This window comes from Gorilla gorilla, chromosome 17 (assembly GCF_029281585.2).
Source record: "Gorilla gorilla gorilla isolate KB3781 chromosome 17, NHGRI_mGorGor1-v2.1_pri, whole genome shotgun sequence".
Taxonomy (NCBI): Eukaryota; Metazoa; Chordata; class Mammalia; order Primates; family Hominidae; genus Gorilla; species Gorilla gorilla.
The window spans coordinates 99,167,112-99,190,359 of NC_073241.2; the positions used below are offsets into that span (position 1 = coordinate 99,167,112).

The 23,248-nt window shown below is 37.3% G+C and overlaps 1 protein-coding gene across 2 annotated transcripts in view; it reads left to right on the top strand.

Annotated features, from left to right (window-relative positions):
* The window catches only part of DOK6 (docking protein 6), a 437,775-nt gene extending 416,910 nt beyond the window's left edge, over window positions 1-20,865 (top strand). Inside the window, exon 8 of one of the 2 annotated variants that reach the window (XM_019014250.4) lies at window positions 13,001-20,865. In XM_019014250.4, the coding sequence (XP_018869795.1) occupies window positions 13,001-13,140 (140 nt within the window). In that variant the 3' untranslated portion in view covers window positions 13,141-20,865. The remainder of the gene's footprint in view (window positions 1-13,000) is intronic. The other variant, XM_055368327.2, reaches the window with a different exon arrangement.
* The last annotated feature ends 2,383 nt before the right edge of the window (window positions 20,866-23,248 follow it).

Here is a 23,248-nt window from a genome sequence, read left to right on the forward strand (position 1 = left end):
ACCATTTTACTGGCTGTCACAGATTGCTTATAAACTTCATAATTATTCAAATGAATTATCTATTTGCTAATGGTAAAGAATTCATCTAATCTTTGCAAAGAGATCGCAGTTGTAGAAAATTAATATCTCACTAGGTAATTACAATAATTAAAATACAAGAGAAATTAAATGCAAGCAACAGAAACAAATGAATGCTACATTGACTAAAATAAGAGATATAAGACTATTTTTATTATGGAGAATTTATAAAATAGCTATGAAAATATAATTCTATTTGAATCAAATTAAACCATCTTCAAGACAAATCAAATTATTATAAACTACATTATATTCACTATATTTTAGTGTTTGGATATTGTTGTTAACCTACCAGTCTTTTTATAACTGTGGGCTGAGCACTACATAAAATTAAATGATAGGCAGTTTTCCCACTCAAATATTTCTATCTAAGGTTTAAAGATATAAGTAAAGAATAGTTGCATATCCACTTATGAGATAAACAAAAAAGAACCACAGCTTTGAGATGAAAATCCCATTGTTAATAGCAATACATTTATGTGTGTGTACGTGTGTGTATATATATAATGTATGTACGTTAGAGAAAGGAGAGGGAGAGAGTGAAGGGAGAAGGGGAATAAAAGCCTTTATAAATTAACATTTGGGTAATAGAATGTTTTTTAATTCTGTAAATCTCAAAGATGAGGTTAAGGAAATCACAAATCTCCCACATAGTAAAGCGGCAAAAAGGAGAGTGAAAATAGACAAGATTAGAAAAGTACCAGATCAGTACAGCACTTGAACATATAATTAAGAAATGATCCAGAAAAAGAGAACAGAGGTGGAAAAGAGGGAGAGAAAACAGAGAAATGGAAGGAAATAATTAACAGGAAATTATTTTAATAATTCTAAATATTTCTTGGAAATGAGAGACTTTGGTTCCTTAATTAAAAAAAAAAAATACAGCTTTTCATCCTGAAGCTTAAAATACTGGAAACAAAGAGAAGTTTCTAAAAATTCTAAACCGGACAAAAACTAAAACAGTTGTTATCTAATAGTATCCTGCACCATTATGTACTAACTCATTTAATACATGATTCTATTAGTAGAAACTATTATGATTGCCATTGTACAGCTGAGGAACTTGAGGGAAAGAGTAAAGAACTTTCTGGATGTCACCCAGCTGGTAAGTAGTGGAGCTGGAAGTCAGACCAAGTAGTCTTTTAGAGTTTATACTATTAACCATTACACAATATAGGAATCCTTAATTTAGGGTGAGAGCCAAGATAAATTCCCAATGAATTAAAGAGCTAAAATTAGAAGAAATTTATGAAAGTATTAAGAAGAAAGTAGGAGAAAATATTTTAATATTACTGCAATGAAGAAAGACTTGTTATCAAGACAAAAAAACCCAGAAAACACAAAGACAGATTGACCACGAGAAATGAAATACTTTATATAGGAAAAAAAAAAGAAATTAACAAAACAATGAGATGTAGTTTTTTGTATTCAACTTGGAAAAAAGATTTTTAAAAATCTAATAATATTCATATCTAATGTTAGGAAAGAAAGTACTTTTATATCTGTTAGGTGGGAATGTAAATTAGTGCAATGCAATTTGACAGTTTATATCAGAAACCTAGTGACATATAACAGCCATTAAATTAAAAATAATTTTTTTGACAATTTGAAGAATCAGAAATTACATGCCATATTTAATCATTGTATGTAATTTTAAGCCAAATTATATAATTTCACAAACAAGTGCAAATACCTCCCAGAGAAAAGGCCAAGAAAATAATTGTTCCAATGTCCAAACCCACTAAATTATGTACATTAATTATGTTCAGTTTTTGTTACCAATTATACCTCAATGAAGCTGGAAGAAAAAAAATCCCTAGAAAAAGAAAAGATGTTATGAATTAATGTATCCTGATTCATTTTGATTTTTATAGCTTGTTATAGACTGACTTTATCCCCCCAAAAATACATAGGTTGACTCCCCAAACCCACATACAACTGTATTTAAAGATAAGATCTTTGAAGAGATAAGTAAGGTAAAATGAGATCATATGGGTAGAACCTCATCTGATACAACTGGTGTTCTTATAAGAAAAGGAGATTAGGACACTGACATGCTCACACACAGAGGAAAGGCCGTGTGAGGACACAGCACAAAGATGGCCATCTGCAAACCAAGGAAAGAGGCCTCAGAAGAAAGCAACCCTGCCAACACCTTGATCTTGGACTTCCAGCCTATAAAACTTTGAGAAAATAAATGTGGCTGAAGCTACCCAGTCTGTGGCATTTTATTATGGCAGCCCCAGCAGACTAAGACATAGCTTTACCTGTTTGAATTGTTTTTTGTTATTCAGCAACACACTTCACAAGTTTGAAGGAATGTGAATCAAGTCTTAAGCCATTGAGTTGTGAAAACTGACATTACTTCTTCTCTGAAGCTGTACTGTATCCTAAAGTGACCCATGTGTTTAAAGAGCTTCTGTAAGGAAAAGGAGAACATGTTCAGGGCAATGCTTTGGCTTCTGTTTCCAGGAAACCTAGGTCTGACTTCTTCTGCACTATCCAGCTTGGCAAGTTGTTAAATACCTCTGGGCTTCTAATTTATTTTTTTTCCACATGTAAAATGAAGATATGTGTATGAGTAAGGGTTTTCCAGAGAAATAGAACCAGTAGGATACATATAGATATATAAGAGGAGATCTATTATGGGAATTGGCTCACCTTATTATGGAGGCCAGGAAGTTCCATGATCTGCCATCTGCAAGCTGGAGACCCAAAAGAGCCAGAAGTGAGATACGGTCCAAGTCTGAAGGCCTGAGAACCAGGAAAGCCAATGGTGTAAGTCCCATAGTCCAAAGGCCTGGAGCTCTGATGTCTGAGGGCAGAAGAAGATGGATGTTCCAGCTCGAACAGTGAGAAAATGTGCCATTCCTCCTCTTTCTGTTCTATCCAAATGGACTGGATGATGCCCGCCCATATTGGTGAGGGCAGATTTTCTTTACTTAGTCTACTGATTCAGATGCTAACCTGCCCTCAAATACCTACACAGACACACTCAGAAATAATGTTTCACCAGCTATCTGGGCATTCTTTAACCCATTCCTGTTGACACATAAAAGCCATCACAATATGCAATCTCACTGTACAGAGTTGTTATGAGGATTTTTAAAATATGATTTCTAAGGTACTTAGCACTGGATCTACATGAAATACATGCTCAATGAACAGTGGTTATTATATTATGGCTTTTCTACATCACTGTCTTTATGGATTGAAACCATTGATCTTCATTCCCCATTTCTCAAATGTGCTGAACATGAGCCTGGACACCCCCAACAAATCTACTTAAGGTCATGAAGCTACTGAGACCCTGAGATCTCCAAAGGAATTTCAGAAGCACTCTAGGAGAGCACAGTGATCAAATCATAACCATACTAGTCTGGTTTGACTTATAATTAAAACAAATTGAGTAAAATTCAGACACAGTTTATAGAAAAGATGTTGGCAATAAGTCCTAGTATTGCTAAGCATAATTAATATATGGTATATTGATTTTGTATCCTGCAACTTCAGTAAATTTGTGTACCACCTCTAAGAGTTTTTTAGTGGAGTCTCTAGATTTTTCTAAATATAAGATCATAACAACTTCAAACAAGGATAATTTGACTTCTTTTACAATTTGGATGCCCTTTCTTTCTTTTGCATAATTGCTCTGACTAGGGCTTCTAGTACTATGGTGAATAAAAGTGGTAAAAGTGGGCATTCTTGTTTTGTTCCAGTTCTTAGTGGAAAGGCTTTCAATTTTTCCCCATTCAGTATAATACTAGCTGTGGGTTTGTAAAAAATAGCCCTTATTTGGTTGACATATGTTCCCTCTATACCCAATTCGTTGAGGGTTTTTATAATGAAGCAATGTAGAACTTTATCAAGTGCTTCTATAGCATCTATTAAAACGATCTAGTTTTAGTTTTAGTCCTTGATTTTGTTGACGTAATGTATCATGTTTATTGATTGTTAAACCATCCTTGTATCCTGAGGCTGAATCCCACTTGATTAAGGTGAATGATCTCTTTAATGTGTTGTTTAATTCTATTTGCTACTATTTTGTTGAGACTTTTTGAATCTATGTTCATCAGAGATATTGGCCTGTAGTTTTCTCTTTTTTTCTATATTTTTCTGGTTTTAGTATCAGAGTCATACTTGCCTCATAGAGTAGGTTTGGAAGTATTATCTCCTCTTCAATTTTTTGAAATAGTTTAAGTGAAACTGGTATTACTTCTTTACATGATAGGCAAAGGTTGGCAGTGATTCCACTAGGTCCTGGGCTTTTCTTTGGTGGAAGACTTTTATTACTCCTTCAGTCTCATTATTCATTATGGCCTGTCAGTAGTGTTTCTATACACTAACAGCAAACAATCTGAAAAAAAAATAAAGACAGCAATTTCATTTACAATGGCTACAAAATATAAAGAAAACAATTTCATTTACAATAGCTATTAATACAAATATAATACCTAAGAATAAATTTAACCAAAGAAGTGAAACATCTTTACAACAAGGGACAATATAAAATACTGATGAAAGAAATTGAAGAGTACAAAAAAATGGAAAGATATTCCATGTTCATGGATTGGAAGAATAAATATTGTTAAAATGTCCATACTACCCAAAGCAATCTACAGATTCGATGCAATCCCTATCAAAATACCAATAACATTCTTCACAGAAGTAGAAAAGACAATTCTAAAATTCACACGGTACCACAAAAGACCCCAAATAACCAAAGCTATCCTGAGCAAAAAGAACAAAGCTGGAGACATCACAGTATCCCAATTCAAATTGAACTACAATGGTATAGTAACAAAAGCAGCATGGTACTGGCAAAAAACAGAAACACAGAACAATGGAAAGAGTTGAGGACCCAGACATAAATCCACGTGCTTACAGCCAACTCATTTTTAACAAAGATGCTGAGAACATACCTTAAAGAAAGGACAATCTGCTTAATAAATGGTGCTGAGAAAACTGGTTATGTATACACAGAATTAAACTAGAGTCCCATCTTTCACCACATATAAAAATAAACTCAAAATGGAGTAAAGATTTAAATGTAATACCTAAAACTTCAGACTATTAAAAGAAAATATTGGGGAAATGCTACAGGACATTGGTCTGGACAAAGATTTTGGGGAGTAAGACCACAAAAGCACAGGAAACAAAAGCAAAATAGACAAATGGTATTATATCATGCTAAAAAGCTTCTGCACAGCAAAGGAAAAAAAGCTAACAAATCAATGAGACGACCTAAAGAATGGGAGAAGATATTCCTAAACTATTGATTTGACTAGGTATTAATAACCAGAATATATAAATAACTCAAACAACTCAGTAGCAAAAAAAAGCAAAATGTAAAAATAAGCAAACTCCTGAATAGACATTTCTCAAAATAAGATATACAAGTGGCAAACAGATATGTATATATAAAAGCTCAACATAACTAATCATTAGAGAAATGCAGATCACAACTACAATGGGATATCATCTCACCCCACTTAAACTGTTATTATCAAAAAAGACAAAAAATAACAAATGCTGTCAAGGATGTGGAAAATGGGAATGCTCAAGTGTTGTGGGAATATTAAGTAGTACAGCTATTATGGAAAATAAAATGGAGATTTCTCAAAAAAACTAGCAATCCCACTTCTAGGTACACATCCAAAAGAAAGGAAATTAGTATGTCAAGGAGATATTTGCATTCCCATGTTTATTGCAGCGTCATTTACAATAGCCAAGATAGAGAATCAACCTATGTCCATAAACAGATGAATGGATAAAGAAAATGTGGTACATATACACAATGCAATGCTATTCATTCATAAGAAAGAATGAGATCCTGTCATTTGCAGTGACATGGATGGAACTAGGGTCATTATGTTAAGTGAAATAAGCCAGGCACAAAAAGACAAATATTACACGTTCTCACTCATATGTGAGAGCTGAAAAAGTGGATCTCCTGGAGATAGAGAGTAGAATGGTGGTTTCCAGAGGCTTGGAAGGGAAAGTGGAAGAAGGAGATAAGTGAAGTTGGTTAATGGAAACAAAAATACAGTTAGATAGAAGGAATAAGTTTCAGTATTCCATAGTATAGTAGATAAATTATAGTTAACAATAATTTATTGTATTTTTCAAATTAGCTAGTAAAGAAGAACTCCAATATGTCCAACACACAAAAAGAGATAAATGCTTGAGATGATGAATATCCCACTTACCCTGACTTGATCATTACACATTCTATACATGTTTCAGAACATCATGTGTTCTCTCAAAATATATGCAACTGTAATATATTAATAAAAAATATATAAACCATACATTTAAATAGTAAGTTTATTTATTACAAGATATTGTAGAGAGCCCTGGGTTGCTTCTACTTCCATCTGGTTTTCACATTTACTTAACTGCCCAATTATTAGATACTCTGTATGTATTAGTCCATTTTCACACTGCTATAAAGACATACCCAAGACTGGGTAAGTTATAGAGAGAAGACATTTAATTGACTCACAGTTTTGCATGGCTGGGGAGGCCTCAGGAAAGTTACAATCATGGCGGAAGGGGAAGAGACACATCTTCCTTGGCCTCAGGCAAGAGAGAGCAAATGATCAAAACAGGAACTTGCCAAACACTTATAAAACCATTAGATCTCATGAGAACTCACCCACTATTGCAGGAACAGCATGGGGGGAACCAATCCCATAATCCAGTCACCTCCCATCAAGTCTCTCCCTCAACACCTGGGGATTACAATTCAAGAGGAGATTTGGGTGAGGACATAAAGCCTAACCATATCACCATAAGAAGCTTCTGGGCCGGGCACGGTGGCTCACGCCTGTAATCCCAGCACTTTGGGAGGCCAAGGCGGGTGGATCACGAGGTCAGGAGATCAAGACCATCTTGGCTAACACGATGAAACCCCGTCTCTATTAAAAAATACAAAAAAAATTAGCAGGGTATGGTGGTAGGCGCCTGTAGTCCCAGCTACTGGGGAGGCTGAGGCAGGAGAATGGCGTGAACCCGGGAGGTGGAGCTTGCAGTGAGCCAAAATCGCACCACTGCACTCCAGCCTGGGCGACAGAGCGGGACTCCGTCTCAAAAAAAAAAAAAAAAAAAAACAGCTTCTGGCCCCCAATTCATTGCAGTAAGAGCCTGTGAAATAAAAGGGCTCTCTTCTGTACCCAAGTCGTTCCTTCCATTCTGTCCTCCACCATCCATCCATGCTTACATCTGCAGCCTGCCTGCTCCTTTTTCCTCTAATGGCTACAAGCTACTTGTTAAAGGATGACAGCGTCTCCTCTGTGTCTATCTAGGCCCATCTGTTAATGCTTTGACTCTGGGCTGCTTGTGTCCTCATCAGATGACTTTGTTATTTATTTATCACATTGTTTGTTGTTTTCTTTGTTATTTATGGGGACAGTACCCTTTTATCTCCCCCAGATTCTAACAAAGTAATAAAACACATAAATTCAAACTATTAAATAGCTTTACCAGGCTCATTGTCTTTTACCAATTAATACTGCAAGTTTTATGCTTTGGGATCTTTCTGACTTTCTACAAAAACAATTTCCTTCATAGTGTATATCAAGAATAAAATCAGTGTTATTAAGGTAAAAACTCAGAGACTAGCCAAAAGGGAACCCTTGTTGGTCATTCTGTGTCAGCAACAATGCATTTCTTAATTCCTCGGGAAGGAGAGGATATTCACAATGTGCTGTCAGTCTCCATCTTTTCTTCCATTCATAATGTGAATCTCTGGTCTTGCATTTCAATTTGATTGTTATTTTCTACTGAATTTGTGCTCCTTCTAGTTCATTACTGGTTTGGATTTTTTATGATACAGCAGGGAAGGTTCTTTTTAAGGCTAGAGTGGTTTTGCTTTTATTGTGTGATACTCTTGAGTTCCTGGAATTAGAGAGAGGGTCATATAATTTTGGCAGAATAAAGCAAATGTTTTAAATGTCTCTGTAGCCAATATATTTTCTTATTTATGGAATGGGACTACATTTCTAGGGCATGTATACATACCCTAGTGAGAAGCTGGCAAGTAGTGGTAGTATGAATGTCATTTCAGAGTATACTTGAACTACGAGATAAATGTGATATGTTTTTTTTTCCCCCAGATTGTCAACATTACCTAGATATATGGGTAGAAAATAGTATTTTCTATTAAAACAAACATGAATACACAATAGATTAGAAAAGGTAAGAGGACTTTTAAAATAAACCAATAACCATTAGCAATTTTATTGCTTTTAAATTGTAGCATCCCTTAGATTCCAAAGGTACATATTTGCCTTATTTGTCTTTAGTGAGTGATCTGGAGGAAAAGTTTAGGAAGCATTTAACTAGAGTCCTTGTATAGTGTGATGAGCAAGGCTATTGCATCAGGTTTTTAATTTAAGCCACAGAGTTGATTTTTATTTTGTTTTGCTTCCATCAACACTGTCTAGGGGCATAATTCAAATGAACATTGAAAAAATGCTTAATTATTTCTTTTTTATTCTCATACTCATTGTTGCCAAAATCAGACAGCATTTACAAAACCTTCATATATAGAGTACTGACTGAGGTATGCTATTTTTGTAATATGTATTAAATAGCATCATTTGTGAATTATCTGTAAAGAAATGGTTGCAGTAAGAAAAATCATAATTTTATTTCTAATTAGACTAGAAATTCTTCACAGAGGAGGTGAAGAAAGCGATGCTGACCTTGAGGGGGAAAATATTCTAAGTATTTCATAGTGAATGTCTTAGTCTTTTTTGTGTTGCTATAACGGAATACCACAGACTAGGTAATTAATAAGAAAAGAAATGTATTTGTTACAGTTCTGGAGACCGGGAAGTCCAATATTGAGGGGCCCACATCTAGTGAGGTCCTTCTTCTTGCATTATCCTATGGTGGAAGGCTGAGGGGCAAGACAGGATGAGACAGCAAGAAGGAGCAGAACTCACTTTTATAGCAAAGCCACTTCTGTCATAATTAACCCACTTCGGTGGCAGTGAAATTAACCTATTCATGATGACAGAGCCCTCATGACCTAATAACCTCTTATTAGGCCCCACTGCCCAACACTGTTGCATTGAAAATTAAGCTATCAACACACGAACTTTGGAGGACAAATGTGAACCAATTACCAGTGAGAGACAGCATATTGAGATGGTGGAGAAAGCACAGGTGTTGAGCAAAAAAAAAAAGTGCAAGAATATCACCCCTTTAGTGCAGAAAAAAGAAAATTAACATTTATTCCCTATCTATCATACTAGGTGTCTCCTATATGTTGTTTCATTTAAATCCTGAAAATACATTGGGAAACTATATTCTCCCCATGCAGAAAAAATGAGGCTCCAAAAGGCATGGAAGAACTCAAGTCTGTCTGTTTCAAAAGCCCATGGTAGTGGGGGAGTTTGCACACTGTGCAGGGGAAGTTATTTGTGATTATTGAAGTGACATGTACAGTTTTATAACATGCTTTTCTAAGCCCCATTGGCTTTCCTCTGTGACCCTGTATAGCACTGGCTGTATGGACTCTTGATTTGATGTTTATTGTTGTCTGTCTTTGACCATCATTCAAAACGGCATGTGGACTCTAAAAGTCATACTTCCACACTTTGCCTTTCCTGTGGAGCCCGGAATTTTTTAATAGATGATGGTCAATATTAATCGCATGATTGACTTTTTACATCTAAGATTCTAGGATTTAAAAAAACGTGTTAATAAGCAAAGTCTAATTTGAATTTTCTTTTTTAATTTTTTTATTATAACTTAAGCTTCAGTTCTCAGCCCACAAGTAGTGTGAATTAAAGCTGCCTCAGCATTTGTTCTCTTTCAGATACGTCTAAAACTTTAAAAAAAAAACAGGATAAAACCAAGGCCAGGAGCATTATCTTAATATTATACTTTCCAGCTATCTTATGCTGATAAATGCCAGTATCCCCAATTACAGAAACTATGAATTATCATCTAAAGTCAATGGTAAGATGAGACAAAATCATCAAAACTTTTAAGTGCTTTTTCCCATATCAGCTTAGTGTATCAGAACTTTGTCATTTCATCATGCCAAAATGCCACCTCCTTAGGGAGGCCTTTGCTGACCTCCCTAGTTACCAATCCTATTTGGCGACTACCATGACATGGTGGCAGCACTTAGCATGGATTAACTCATTGATTTAATACTCAAAAGGATCATATAAGCTAAATGCCACTATACCATCCAGAATTTTTAGATAGGGAAACAAACCCAGAGATGAAGTAATTCCCTTAAGATGGGTTACAAGCTAGGAAGTAGCAGAGGCAACATATATACCTGGTGTTCTAGCTCCAGAGATCCTACTTCTAACCTCTAACTACTCCCTTAAAATCTCCCCTAGCCCCTCCCCTAGAGCCTCCCCAGCTCCTCCCCCTTCCCTAATCCCTTCCCTAGCTGCTCCCCTAACTCCTCCCCTAGTTCCTCCCCTAATTCTTCCTGCAGCTCCTCCCCTAGTTCATGACTGCTTCTTTCCCTAGCCCCTCCATTAGCTCCTCTTTCCCTAGCCCCTACCTTAGTTCCTTCCCTAGTCCCTCGAACTCCTCCCCAAGCCTCACCCCTAGATTCTCCCCTAACTCCTCCCCTAGATGTTCTCCTAACTCCTCCCCTAGCTCCACTCCTAGTCTCTCCCTAACTCCTCCTCTAGCTCCTCCCCATCCCCTCCCGTGTCGCTCCCCTTGTCCCTCACCTAGACTCTCCCTAGCTCTTCCCCAATCTCTCCCTAACTCCTCCCCTAGCTTCTCCCCGAGCCTCATCTCCTTAGCTCCTCCCCTAGTCTCTCCCTAACTCATCCCCTAGTCCCTCCCCTAGTCTCTCCCTAACTCCTCCCCTAGTCCCTCCCCTAGTCTCTCCCTAACCCCTCCCCTAACTCCTCCCTAGCACTTCCCCTGGTCCCGCCCCTAGTCTCTCCCTAGCTCCTCCCATAACTCTTCTCTAGCACTTCCCCTGGTCCCGCCCCTAGTCTCTCCCTAGCTCCTCCCATAACTCCTCCCCTAGCCCCTCCCCTGGTCTATCCCATGACACCTTCCCTAGTCTCTCCCTAGCCCCTCCCCTAACTCCTTCCCTAGCCCCTCCCCTGGTTCCGCCCCTAACTCCTCTCCTAGCTTCTTTGTCAATCACTACCTTAAACCATCCTTTAACTCTCTTAACTCCTCCCCTCCTCTGCCCTGCTGCATTTTTCCTTCACTATATCATCAGCGTCTTGCAGGAAAGAAGATGGACTCAGCTGAGATTAAAAGAATTTGATGAGGAGGCTGCTTCAAGAGCTGGGGGAACCGATGAGAAAATGCAGACATGCGCAACAGCAGGAAGCATCACCACCCTCAGGCCTGCGGGCCAGGCGAGGAGTGCGGGGCAGGACCCTGGGAGCGAGGGGAGGGAGGGACTAGTAGAGCCTCCAGGCGCCGTGGGGCAGAAAGTTCTGGAAGCTCAGAGGACTGGCGGCGGCAGAGCCAGGGGCGTGGGACAGGAGGTGCGAGGGAAAAGCCCCTCTTCTCTTTGATCCCCTCTTCCTGAGCCTGGTGCACTTTCCTTGACGTGGACAGCAACAGAATCCAGGACATAGTGAATCTAAAACAACTTTTTTTTTAATGCAAGATTTTTCTCTCAGTATTTTGACATTTAAGTGGTTCTACCGCTAAGTGGTTAGGTGGTTCCGTTCTAATTAGCCTTTTACCACCCAGTTCATCTGAGTTTCCTCCCTGCATCCCAAGCTTCCCACAGTGAGAGAGTATTTTCCACGTCGCCAAACACACCTGGCAATAAAACAGGCTGAAAGCGAGTGACATTGCCAAGGACAGAGCCACCTGCGGAGCCTGACACAGAGATAGTCGGTGCTCGGCGTTAACAGATGGTCTTCTCTGTGTTCCTCGCCCAGGCGATCAGATGACACACAAATCAGACTCAGCACAGCCCCTCCTTTGGGTAAAATAGAAACTCTGAAAGAGCATGACTTACCACATCTATTTTTCTTCTCCCTCTAAGCTCATCCATTAGATACAAGTCATTCTCAAGTATGAAGAATAATTGCTGGCTTAAAAAGGATGAGGGGGAAAAAACAAATAAAGATGAGGAAACGACTGGAAAGTTCATCAGAAGCCTTAGTTAGCATGCATGCGTTTCTCTGTACATTGTTAGCATTCTGAAAAGTTTTCGGTAATCACTTCTGTTTTTGGTTTGCGATAGACTATTTCTCATGGCAGGGGTGCAGCTGAACAACCGAAAGCATAGACAGAATTTTCTTTAAATGTATTTTGTATGGAATTTAATTTTTGGCCATTTTGGTAGCCATCGAGCTTAATTGTTTGGGTTAACCATATCATGAAGTGAGTTCAGTGACGGTGACTCACACACCGGCTAGGATAAGTCAGAATCTCTACCTCTATCATTGTAAAAGCTTTCTTCCTGATAATTCATGGTTACTGGTTAGGGTAAAGCACAGCTTGCCTGTTCCCAGAGATTTTAAGAAAGTGTGTAATTTGCTTTTATATGCTGAAATTGAGCATAAAGGAAAAGAAAGCAGCTTATAGGCTCTCCATTAAAAACAGCTTTTTCTGGGGAAAAGCTTTTCTGCTTTTATTTCAAAAGTTGAAGAACAGCAGAAGTTTCAGATTCCCTAGAAAATCTACCTAGCTCTCTGGCATCCAGAATTTTTGGCAAAGTACATTTGGAGGAAATATTGAGCTCTGAATACATTTTAACTCATCAAGGATCGAGGCAACAAAATTGCTCAATTTTTACCAACTTATCTTGAGCTCAATATTGAGGATATGAAAGCTGCCTTGTTTATTGTTCTTAAAAATATAGATATATAGATAGATAATAGATAGATGATAGATAATGTATCTTTTGTGCTTCTGAATCTGTTTCTCAGTAGAGCTCTCCTTTCTTCCTCTCTAGGTCATGGGTTTGGTTCGTCAAAGATGTCTCGTGCACAGACATTTCCCAGCTACGCCCCAGAACAGAGTGAAGAGGCCCAGCAGCCGTTGTCACGGTCCAGCAGCTATGGATTCAGCTACAGCTCCAGCCTCATCCAATGACACACAGAGAGCCGCTGTTGACTAGAGAGACAGTCTGTCCTGGACCCGTCTGCGGGGTCATTACCCTCTGCCTCCTGGAAGACCAATTGCAGTACAAATTGAAATGGGTCGGCTCTAGCCCCAGTCCCATTGGAAGGTTAAAAACTGGAGTTCTGCTTCCTTGATTCAGTGGCTAAGTCCTTTATTTATTGAATTTCTTTGGGGGAATCTATGTTTTACATAAATAGAATCCAAATCGTATGAACAGTTATTTAAATAAACAAAATTCTTTGGGTCTGACAGTAACAGAAACCTCAGCACTGGGAAAAGTTGCCCACGCTGGGGTATGCCTGGGTGATGGGCAACTCTCACTGACCTCACAGCGCAGTCCGCCCATCTGAGCACAGGGTCTGTCCTTAGACATAATGGTGACCCTCCACAAGCTCTGTGGCTTTTAAAGTTCTGACAGGGATAAATACAGTAAGCTCTGCAAATGACATCATAGCTGCATATAAATAAACCCAGTGACAATTAAAGGAACATGAAATTCAAAACACACTATTAAGCAGGGCCCTGTAGCTCTACTCGTGTGTGTGTGTGTGTGTGCGTGTGTGTGTGTGTGTGTAGACAAATGGATATTGCTATATCCATCTATATATAACAAGTATATATCAAACATGTGCTGAGGGTGACAGGATATGCTCACTTAAATTGTTGAAAACCATAATTTGGTGCATTAAAATTAAGATTGTTATGTTGAATAGCTATTTTTAAAATAGTGCTGTAAAAAAAAAAAAAGGCTTCTTATTAGCAAAAGTATATGTAATCCAGTCTGTTCCTAACAAGTGTAAGCAAAAATGTGAGAAGGGGAACATTCAGAAGCAAAAGAACCAGTCTAGCTGTCCTACACATCATGTCATACCCTGTCTTTCTGGTGAGCGTTTCCTTGTTGTTGACATTGTTGCTCCCTGTGGCCATCCATCTGAGCTACGTGAGGAGGATTCCATGTGAACGCCGATCAGCTTCCATTTAACCTTGAGAGAAAAGAGAGGTTCTAAATGAAGAACTCTTTAAGAAAGAAATAATACACCCATAAAGAACTCAGCTATTTTGCAGTAAAGAGAAGAACAAAATGGACACAGGATTGTGGATATCAATATTTAAAATGTCATAGATGCTGTTCTCAGACAACCACTGGGGGCTTGTAATTTACTGTGTAACCAGAACTTGCAGGGCTTTATTTTTTCTTTTACTGGACACAGGTGGTCTGAGATTATAAGAAATAAAATAGATCAATAATTTTCATCATCCCTGACACTGATTACAAACCTACAGTGTTTAAAGGGAGGTAGTGAATTCCACGGAAACTGAAAGAGTTTGGCTAATTCAGGTCAACAAAGATATATTTGCCCTTAATTCTGGAGTTAAGTAAAAATAAAAATTATCCTGCCTGAATCATCTGATGCTTTGTGCCTAAGATGGTTATCTCTCAAATACTCTAGGGTGGGTTTAAAGAACAGTGAGCTCAGGTCACGCAAGATGAAAACCCAGGTTTTTTTTTTTTTCTTAATAGGAAAATTTTTTAAACTATCCAAATTAGTCTGTTGAAAGGGTACCATTTTTGCTGATCTCTGATGAGTTGTCTTTTCATCCCTATCTGTAGCTTGAGTGCAGATTGACAATTCATTTCAGTGAATTACTACCGAATAAAAGTGGTTCCGGATCCCTCCTAGATAAATGTGCACTTACAGCAACTACCTAGGCTCTCCAAATCACTCCACTAGGTATGAAAACCCCATCAAGATACTAATCATAAGAGTTAATGTGGCTGCAAAAAACAATTATCCTAAGCTTTCAGGGATAAAAAGAAAATTACCCAGGTTCTCTGCACTGTGAATTTTGCTGACACAGCGGAGGAGCAGATGACCAGTTCCTACAACTGTACAGCCTTCCTTGAAATCACAGCTTTTGGGGTTAAACCTTGTGAATTTCTTTTGCACATGGCATTTGCTTTTGAAATGCCTTTAGTCAAATACACCAGAGCAACTCCCAGCTGAGACCATTTGAGCACAGTTCCTAGTGGGGCCACATTCAGAGCAAGCCTCTCGCCGGCTCACTCAGTTGAGCTGTTGCTTAGACACCACAAGTTTCTACAAGGGACTTATGGGGAACGGCCCTCAGGGGTCCTGGTTCACATCTCAGCTTTATTCATGTGCTGGAAGCACAAACAGCGAGTCCAGGGAGGGATTCTGCTAATTAGATGAGTCTGCTCTTGTGTCTCTTTCTTAGGAGACAAATACCTGTATGTAATTGCTTCAAGAACTCCATTTGGTTCTGATCATTACCAATGAATATAACTGAAGGAGCACCAAAGATCAGGCATAACCTCGGGCCAGTTCATTCTGAAAATGATGTCGTAAAAAGAGTATGTGTGAGAGAAATCTACTTCCGAAGTTTTTAACCAGATCTCATCACAATGAGGAGAATGCTATAATCTATCTCATGGTACATTTTTGGAGCTTAATTCTAGCATACTCCTCCAAGTACACTCACAATTGTAGCTGAGTCAAGACTGCTAAATGAACAGATAGGAGAACTTATATTAGACTAATATATTTGACATGAAGCAGGGTTCATTGTAATAAAAATGGCAAACAGATAAATCTTCTACCAAAACCAAAGATGGAAAGTCACTGCACCAGTCTCCTGGAACTTCATAAAATCAATTTCACTGGAGCAACCAGAAGGGTCATGGATATGTATACCACTCGCTTGGGCTCGTAGGTTTTTGACTGGGGATGCCTCTACACTTTGTAAGTCATTTCTCCCTTCAAAAATTGTATTATATCTTTCATATACGTGTATTTTTCAATGTGAGGGAGGAATTACTACGAACCAAAGATATCTTTTGGCTCCTTCTGAAAGTGACTCAGTTTGAATTCCATTCAGATTTGTACAGATAAATAGATGGTCACCATTTCTGCATCAGGTTGGAAGAGACCAATGATAAAGGAACCCAACGTAAGGAATAGCAGTTCTGAAAACAGACAAAGCCTAGAGGAGGTATCCATTTCACTGAGAGATTACATGAGGGGACTTATTTTTTATGTTCCCAATTTTTTCTTCTGATAATATTAATCAATGTACACATGATTGATGCATGCTTAAAATGCAGGAAAGTACAAAACAACCTTGATCCAATAGTTTCCTATTCTGGGGGGTGGGGGCAGAGGCGGAAAAGAAAACACATCTTTCACTTACTTATTGAACAAACAATAAGCACTCAGAACTAATTTATTTATGCAGGTTGCAAATATGTACGAAGCAATAGGTTCTGGCCACTGCCACAATTTGAAATCAATAAAATAAGAAATATATATTTATATATGAGGGAAGATGCTGTTTGATAGAGCATGTGAAATCAATGGAAACATATTTATTAAACGTAAACCTCACCTTTTTCACCAAATAGTAACTAGAGAACTAGTCCTAGTATCTTGCGTAATTCTTCTCCGTCTTCATTGGGAAATTATGTTTGAAAATCTTTCATCACCTATAAAATGGTGAGCCTCTTGTACTTTCTATTCAGTATAGAAACAATGGACTGATAAATAACTTTACATTGTTGGTAGTAGTTTCTACAGATCCAGTTTATTGCATGTCGTATCTTTATTGTAGATATTAAAAACACATGATAAAAATTGATGTGTGCCCCTCCTTGTTTGGCCAGTATCTCAGAAAACTTTGTAAAAAAGCATGGGGACCCTACTCCCTAGATTATTTGAGCCATTTACTAAAATTGGCCATTAGCGATACAGTGAAAACAAGCTAAGGAAATGATATTCTCCTAAAAAGTTATATTCCAGTTTTGATTATTATAACACAGCACAATAAATGGGCAGTATACATCTAATGGAACTGAGATTTAAGGCTTTAACAATTCGTGTTTTAAAATATTATATTGAAGACTGCACAAAGAGAAAATTATACATGTTTCTCCAATCCTGTGATCATGTCTGTAAATACCTTGCAATTTCAAATTACTTCATCCGTCATTAACTATATGATCTCCCAAACACAGCCTTCTCAAAATCGCTAAAAATTTGCCACTGAATATGCATTAATAGCTATAACAATGGGTGACATGCCACACAAATTTAGCTTATGAAATTTATGGGGTGTGTGTTTGTAGACTATGAAATTTATGAAGTGCAGTTTCCCATGGAGAGAATAGAGAGGAAGGATGGCAACTAGTCATGAAAGCAACAATTTAGGTTAAATGAAAAAGAATACAATGAAATGTCGAGAGTAACACTTGGTCTCTACCTTTCTAACATTCTAACCCAAGGCCGGTGTCATGGGCTTGGCTTTCTTCCCTGTCGCCTCATACTGAGTATGCAATTTACAGAGGACATCTGTTGCTTTATGTCTTAAGGCCACTAGAGGAAGTCACTACATTCCCAACAAAGATGTGTCTTTCGGCTTAGTGAAAAACATTTAACAAGAAAGAATGTGTAACCAAGTCCCCATAGTAAAATGTGTCTTCAGAAACATGAGAATCACTTTTATATAGCCAACCTCATTTGAACTTTATCATGAACATAAATTATCGGTGAGACTGGTGTGCGGGGCTGGATCTGTGAGACGAGCTCACACTCTCATGTGTGCATTCTCTATAAACATATTTGGAAGATTACCCACATTTTCTCTGTGGACCTGCCACAAATCCTTACCTTCTTACTGAAGAATGTGAATATTGTAGCATTCGTGCAATTATGCCAGCAGAGGAGGCACTAGACAGTTTATAGACTCTTATGGAAGTTGGGCACATTTCCCAGGCAGGTGGAATGCTAGCTAGATCTAGAAGCACCCTTAAAGGTCATGTAGAATCAAGGTCCCACTTTATGTTTCCCTTGGGAGAAAACTGAAACCCATGGATGCTGTAATTTGTTTAATGGCAAAGAAAGAGCCAAGAATTGTTTCTCGTAGTTCCAGGCTCCTGATCTGGGAATGTTTCCTTGGCTCCATGGCATCTCCCAGTTTGACATAGTGGGAGCTGAGAAATGCCATATGGCCTCAAAATAAATAAACCCTTGTACATGTAAGTGTTTTCCCAGATTTTCAGATGCCTCTACTCTTGCTGAACTCATCACCAGCTGTATCAGTAGAGAGGTGTTATGGGGCAATTCATTAGATTTCTGGTAGGTCATGAATGGTTGGTATAAGCTTTATTTACTCGTATATTGTCATCCAGTTCTTTGAAATTCAATCTTATCCTAAAGTGGTAGTCAAACTAAAACACATTAAGTAGGTGTTTGTGTTTAGCAGTCCTACTAATTCATCACAATCACATAGTAATTGTGATTATAATTTTTGGAATCTTTATCACTTTCTAGCACTTTACGGTGTCATTATTTATGGCATTTTTAACAACTTTGTTGCATAATTGATAACACCAGGGCTACATTTTTTTTCATGTGAGCCTCAAGAAGCTTCCATTATCAACAAGAATTGGGGAAATGACTTTTTTACATTATAATACCTTATATATTAGGTTTTTCCTGATAATCTTCAGTAGACAATGATTTAAATTAACTGAAGTTTAAATAAGAAATATGTTAAAATTACTAAATAATATGAAAACCACATTATACTTGTAATTTTCAGACACTTTTCTCCTACCTTAAGATTTTAACATCTTGTAAATATTAATATTTGAAGGGGAGAGGAAAAATACATTTCTAGTAGAAATATTCCCTCTAACAATTCTGTTTAACTAGTAAGTTTTTTTTAAGTTATCTTCCATGCCTGCTTCCCTAGTCTGAACTCCACATTCCAGTTGTCAGAAGAATGAATGGATTTAAATTTTCTAATCATTATTTTGGGCCCATGTTAGCAGTTGAAACAATTAAGTTCCTCACTCTTTCCTGCTTTTAGGATGATTTTAGACTGTGAGCATAAAATCAACCCTTTCTGTCAGCACAGAATTGAACATCGAATGGAGCAAGGTCTACACTCTCAGCCTGTAGCAGTGCTAATGTTAGGATTGAATTGTTATATTAATTCCCTCAAGAGACCCACAGCCTCAAAAGAGTTGCTTATTATCAGATGTCCGAAATTCAGAAACCCAAAGTCAGGCAAAGAAGGAAACTGAGATAATGATTTAATTTTTTTAAGTCACTGCAGGATTTCTCTCAAAGAAAACATCTGAAAATGGTTGAGAAAGTAGTTCCAGATCATTAACTATTTTACAGAGGGACTGAAAGCCAGGGAAAATAAAGAACAGAATGATAGTAGTATCTTGATATTAAATTTGCATCAGAAATGAGCAAAATATAAGTCAATATGAAATAATTTGAAATCAAATTCAGATTCACATGTATAGTGATAGTTCAAGAAATAATGCTTGCTCTTGCAAAAAAAAAATATATATATATATATGTATCAGCGGGTAGAGCGGGGGAGCTCCAACTTTGTTGTGAAAACTGATAACAGAGTATGATTCTTTCCAGTTACAAAATACTGTATTACTTTAGTTATAGCAAGCAGTACATAGATGACATCAACAACTCAGGCTGCTCCCTGACATAAAAGCCAGTTCCATCTTTACTGCAGATGACAGGAGACTTTCCAAGACCTGCAGAGGCCCCCTCCACCCCAACCTTAGTGCATGCTCACACACACACACACACACACACTCACACATACACACACATTTTTTGGCTTTTCACCCACTCTGTGTGTTCCACTGAAGTTATCTTTTCCTTAATAGATTCACACAGAATTACCCCATCCTGCAAAATCCTTATCCCTATGAATCTCTAAAATATATTAAATAATGTGTTATATATTTGCTTTTTGTAAATCTTTATTTAATTAATTTATATATACTTTGTGAAGTCTTATACTGTACATCATAAAGCAATGTCATCTGTAGTTGGTTCAATATAATGTTTATGATCATTTTGATAAGAAATAACTTTGGACATTAGGCCCTTGTTAAGAAATAAAACACCCATTATAAATTTGCTTCTGTTGGAAAATACATGATTTGGCATACTTCATTTTTAGTAACAATCTATTCTAGATAAATGATAATTTGGGGACATCTGTACTTAAAAACTAGCTGAACTACGTTTTGGGATGAGATGCAAAGCAACAGCTGTCCCTGGAACTGAAATGTGAATTTATGGCAGAACAGAAAATATTATAATAATGAGGCAATAATAAAATTAGGAAATTAAATTATTTTTAAATCTGTCTGTGTGATTTTTTTCCCCTTGGTAAAAATACATGAAATACATAATTGAAAAATTACCTTCTTCTGAAGTCATAGTTTTTATCTTAACCATCAATAAATAAACCTAATCTATTGTTAACAATGTCTTATTCATAATTCTAAAAAATTTACAAATGATATTGCTATGAGGTTGTGCACTATTAAAGTTTGCTCCATCACTTAAAGGTAAAGCAGTTCAAAAATACTACTTTACATCACAACTTTGCATGACTGAGATTTTGAACAACTAAATTGATGGTTTTACCCACAAGTTATTTCATAAAGCTAACACTGTAATATTACTTGGTTTTCTTATATTTTTGTTATCATGTGATGAAATGTAACTATGTAATTAAAGAAAATTCTGACAATCATATTCTGCTAATGTTTAAAATGTTACTTATTCCTTCACTTATTAGCTTGCTATTTTGAAAATAAAGTGAAAGAAGGCCCTTTATTAAATGAAAGGTTACCGATAATTTATTATGTATTTCCAATGTTTTCCTAACTCCATCTTTTAATATAATTGAATTTTTATTAGGTTGACTCTGGTTTGAAGGAATTATAGAATTTAACATGGAAAATGACACTAGAGATTAACACTTTTGGATATCCAGGCCGGGCGCGGTGGCTCACACCTGTAATCCCAACACTTTGGGAGGCTGAGGCGGGTGGATCACTTGAGGCCAGGAGTTCAAGACCAGCCTGGCTAACACGGTGAAACCCCGTCTCTACTAAAAATACAAAAATTAGCTGGGCACGGTGGCAGGCGCCTGTAATCCCAGCTACTCAGGAGGCTGAGGCACGAGAATCGCTTGAACCTGGGAGGCGGAGGTTGCAGTGAGCTGAGATCGTGCCACTGTACTCCAGCCTGGGTGACAGAGTGGGACTCGGCCTCAAAGAAAAAAAAAGATATCCAGAGAGCTTAACTGGCTTGCATAATGTTGCACAGCTAGACAATGGCTTTTCCTACAGAACTCTGCTCACTCTCTAATAGGCAAAAAAAAAAAAAAAATTTGAAAATAAACATCATTTGGTAGATAAAGATTTAACTTCAAAAGTGAAATGCATGCAGCTGTGACTATCATGCTGTTATCAATGGCTTCTTTTATTTTTCAGCCCATGATTAAGGAGCCTTTGCCACTCAGATTTAGACCTGTTTAGAAATACACTTACAGAATCTGTTTTTCAAACTTAACCTTTAAATATTAGCTGGGCATTTCTTACGGGCTTACTAATTTGTTATGAGTATTTTTCCTTTTAGAGAATAATGCTTTTAAAGAGATTGTGAAGCTCCAATAATATCAGAGAAATCAAACTAGGTGAGAGAAAAGGAATCAAGCAGTCAGTACTGTTAAAAATGCCCTTCAATAGGTAAGTCTGGGCCAAATTCATGAATTGAAGAAAACAATGAAAAATGTATGAGACCTTTTCATTTTATGCAGCCAATAGAAATTTGAAAAATGTTCAGGGGTGGCAATGATGATGAAATCACCCATTCTTTGTCAATATTGAATGAAATACAGCTTATTCTGAATATGAATTTTTAGTGATACATTTTCGTAACAAATTGGTTGTACGAACTTGATGAATTTTCTTTCCTTTTTTGTCACTATTAAAATCATGGAGACTATATTTACTTGTGAAAATGTATTTAGAAATAATGTAAAGGTTTATATAAGCTTAGAGCTAACATCAAAGAAGGTATTTAATAAATATATGTCACGAGGCACAGCTCAATAGCAATTATGCTGCTATTTTCGTAATGTACAAAGAACATCAACTCTTTCTACTTCCAGTTTAGTCAAGAAATATATTTTTAAAAGATTTATCTAATTTTAGCATCCATATGGTGAATTATTAAAATAAATATTTGAGTAAGAGCTGCATAGAATATCAAAACATTCATGGAAGTATGAATTACACTAATATGTAGGTATCTCTAGGATATTAGCCTGCTGATTTCATCTGATCTCAAAGGCCAGTCAATCACTACTTTTTGAGTAATTGCTACCTCCAAAACATGAGTGGAGGACAAACAATATCTCCTGATCTTTGTTCTTGCCTCCTTTTAATTCCATTTGATATGCATCAATGACAGTATGGAGCTGTGACAGCAAATATGTACATGGCTTTCTGTAGGAGACATGAAAATGGATAGAAGTAAGGAAGGAAGGAAGGCAAGAGAGACCATCCTCACTAGCTCCCTAAATTCCTTTTTCAAAGCTATGTCTGAACTTCTCTTTCCTTCTTCCTCCTCCTCCTTCTCCTCTTTCTCTTCCCCCCCGGCCACCCCACCCAACAAATAGGCTGCATTTTAATCACAAAAAAATTATTAGACACACAGTCTAACCTAACTCCAAAATTGTCTCTTGTTATTTGAATTGTATAAATGTTTTAAAGCCTCTTTTTTTAAAAAAAGAAAAAATTTATTAGATGCCATAATCTAACAGAACTCCAAATGTATCTGTTGCTACTTGAGCTCTATACATTTTTAAAACCTCATTTTAAAAAAATCCTCTATTTCTTCCTCTCTTGACACAAACTTGCATATAAGACAAACATACACTCATTGTAATTTTTTTTTTTTTTTTTTGAGATGCAGTCTCCCAGGCTAGAGTGCAGGGGCACGATCTTGGCTTACTGCAACTTCCACCTCCCAGGTTCAAGCGATTCTCCTGCCTCTGCCTCCCAAGTAGCTAGGACTACAGGCAAGTGCCACCACAACCAGCTAATATTTTTGTATTTTTAGGAGAGCCGGGGGTCTCACCATGTTGGTCAAGCTGGTCTCGAACTCCTGACCTCAAGTGATCCTCCCACCTCGGCCTCCCAAAGTGCTGGGATTACAGG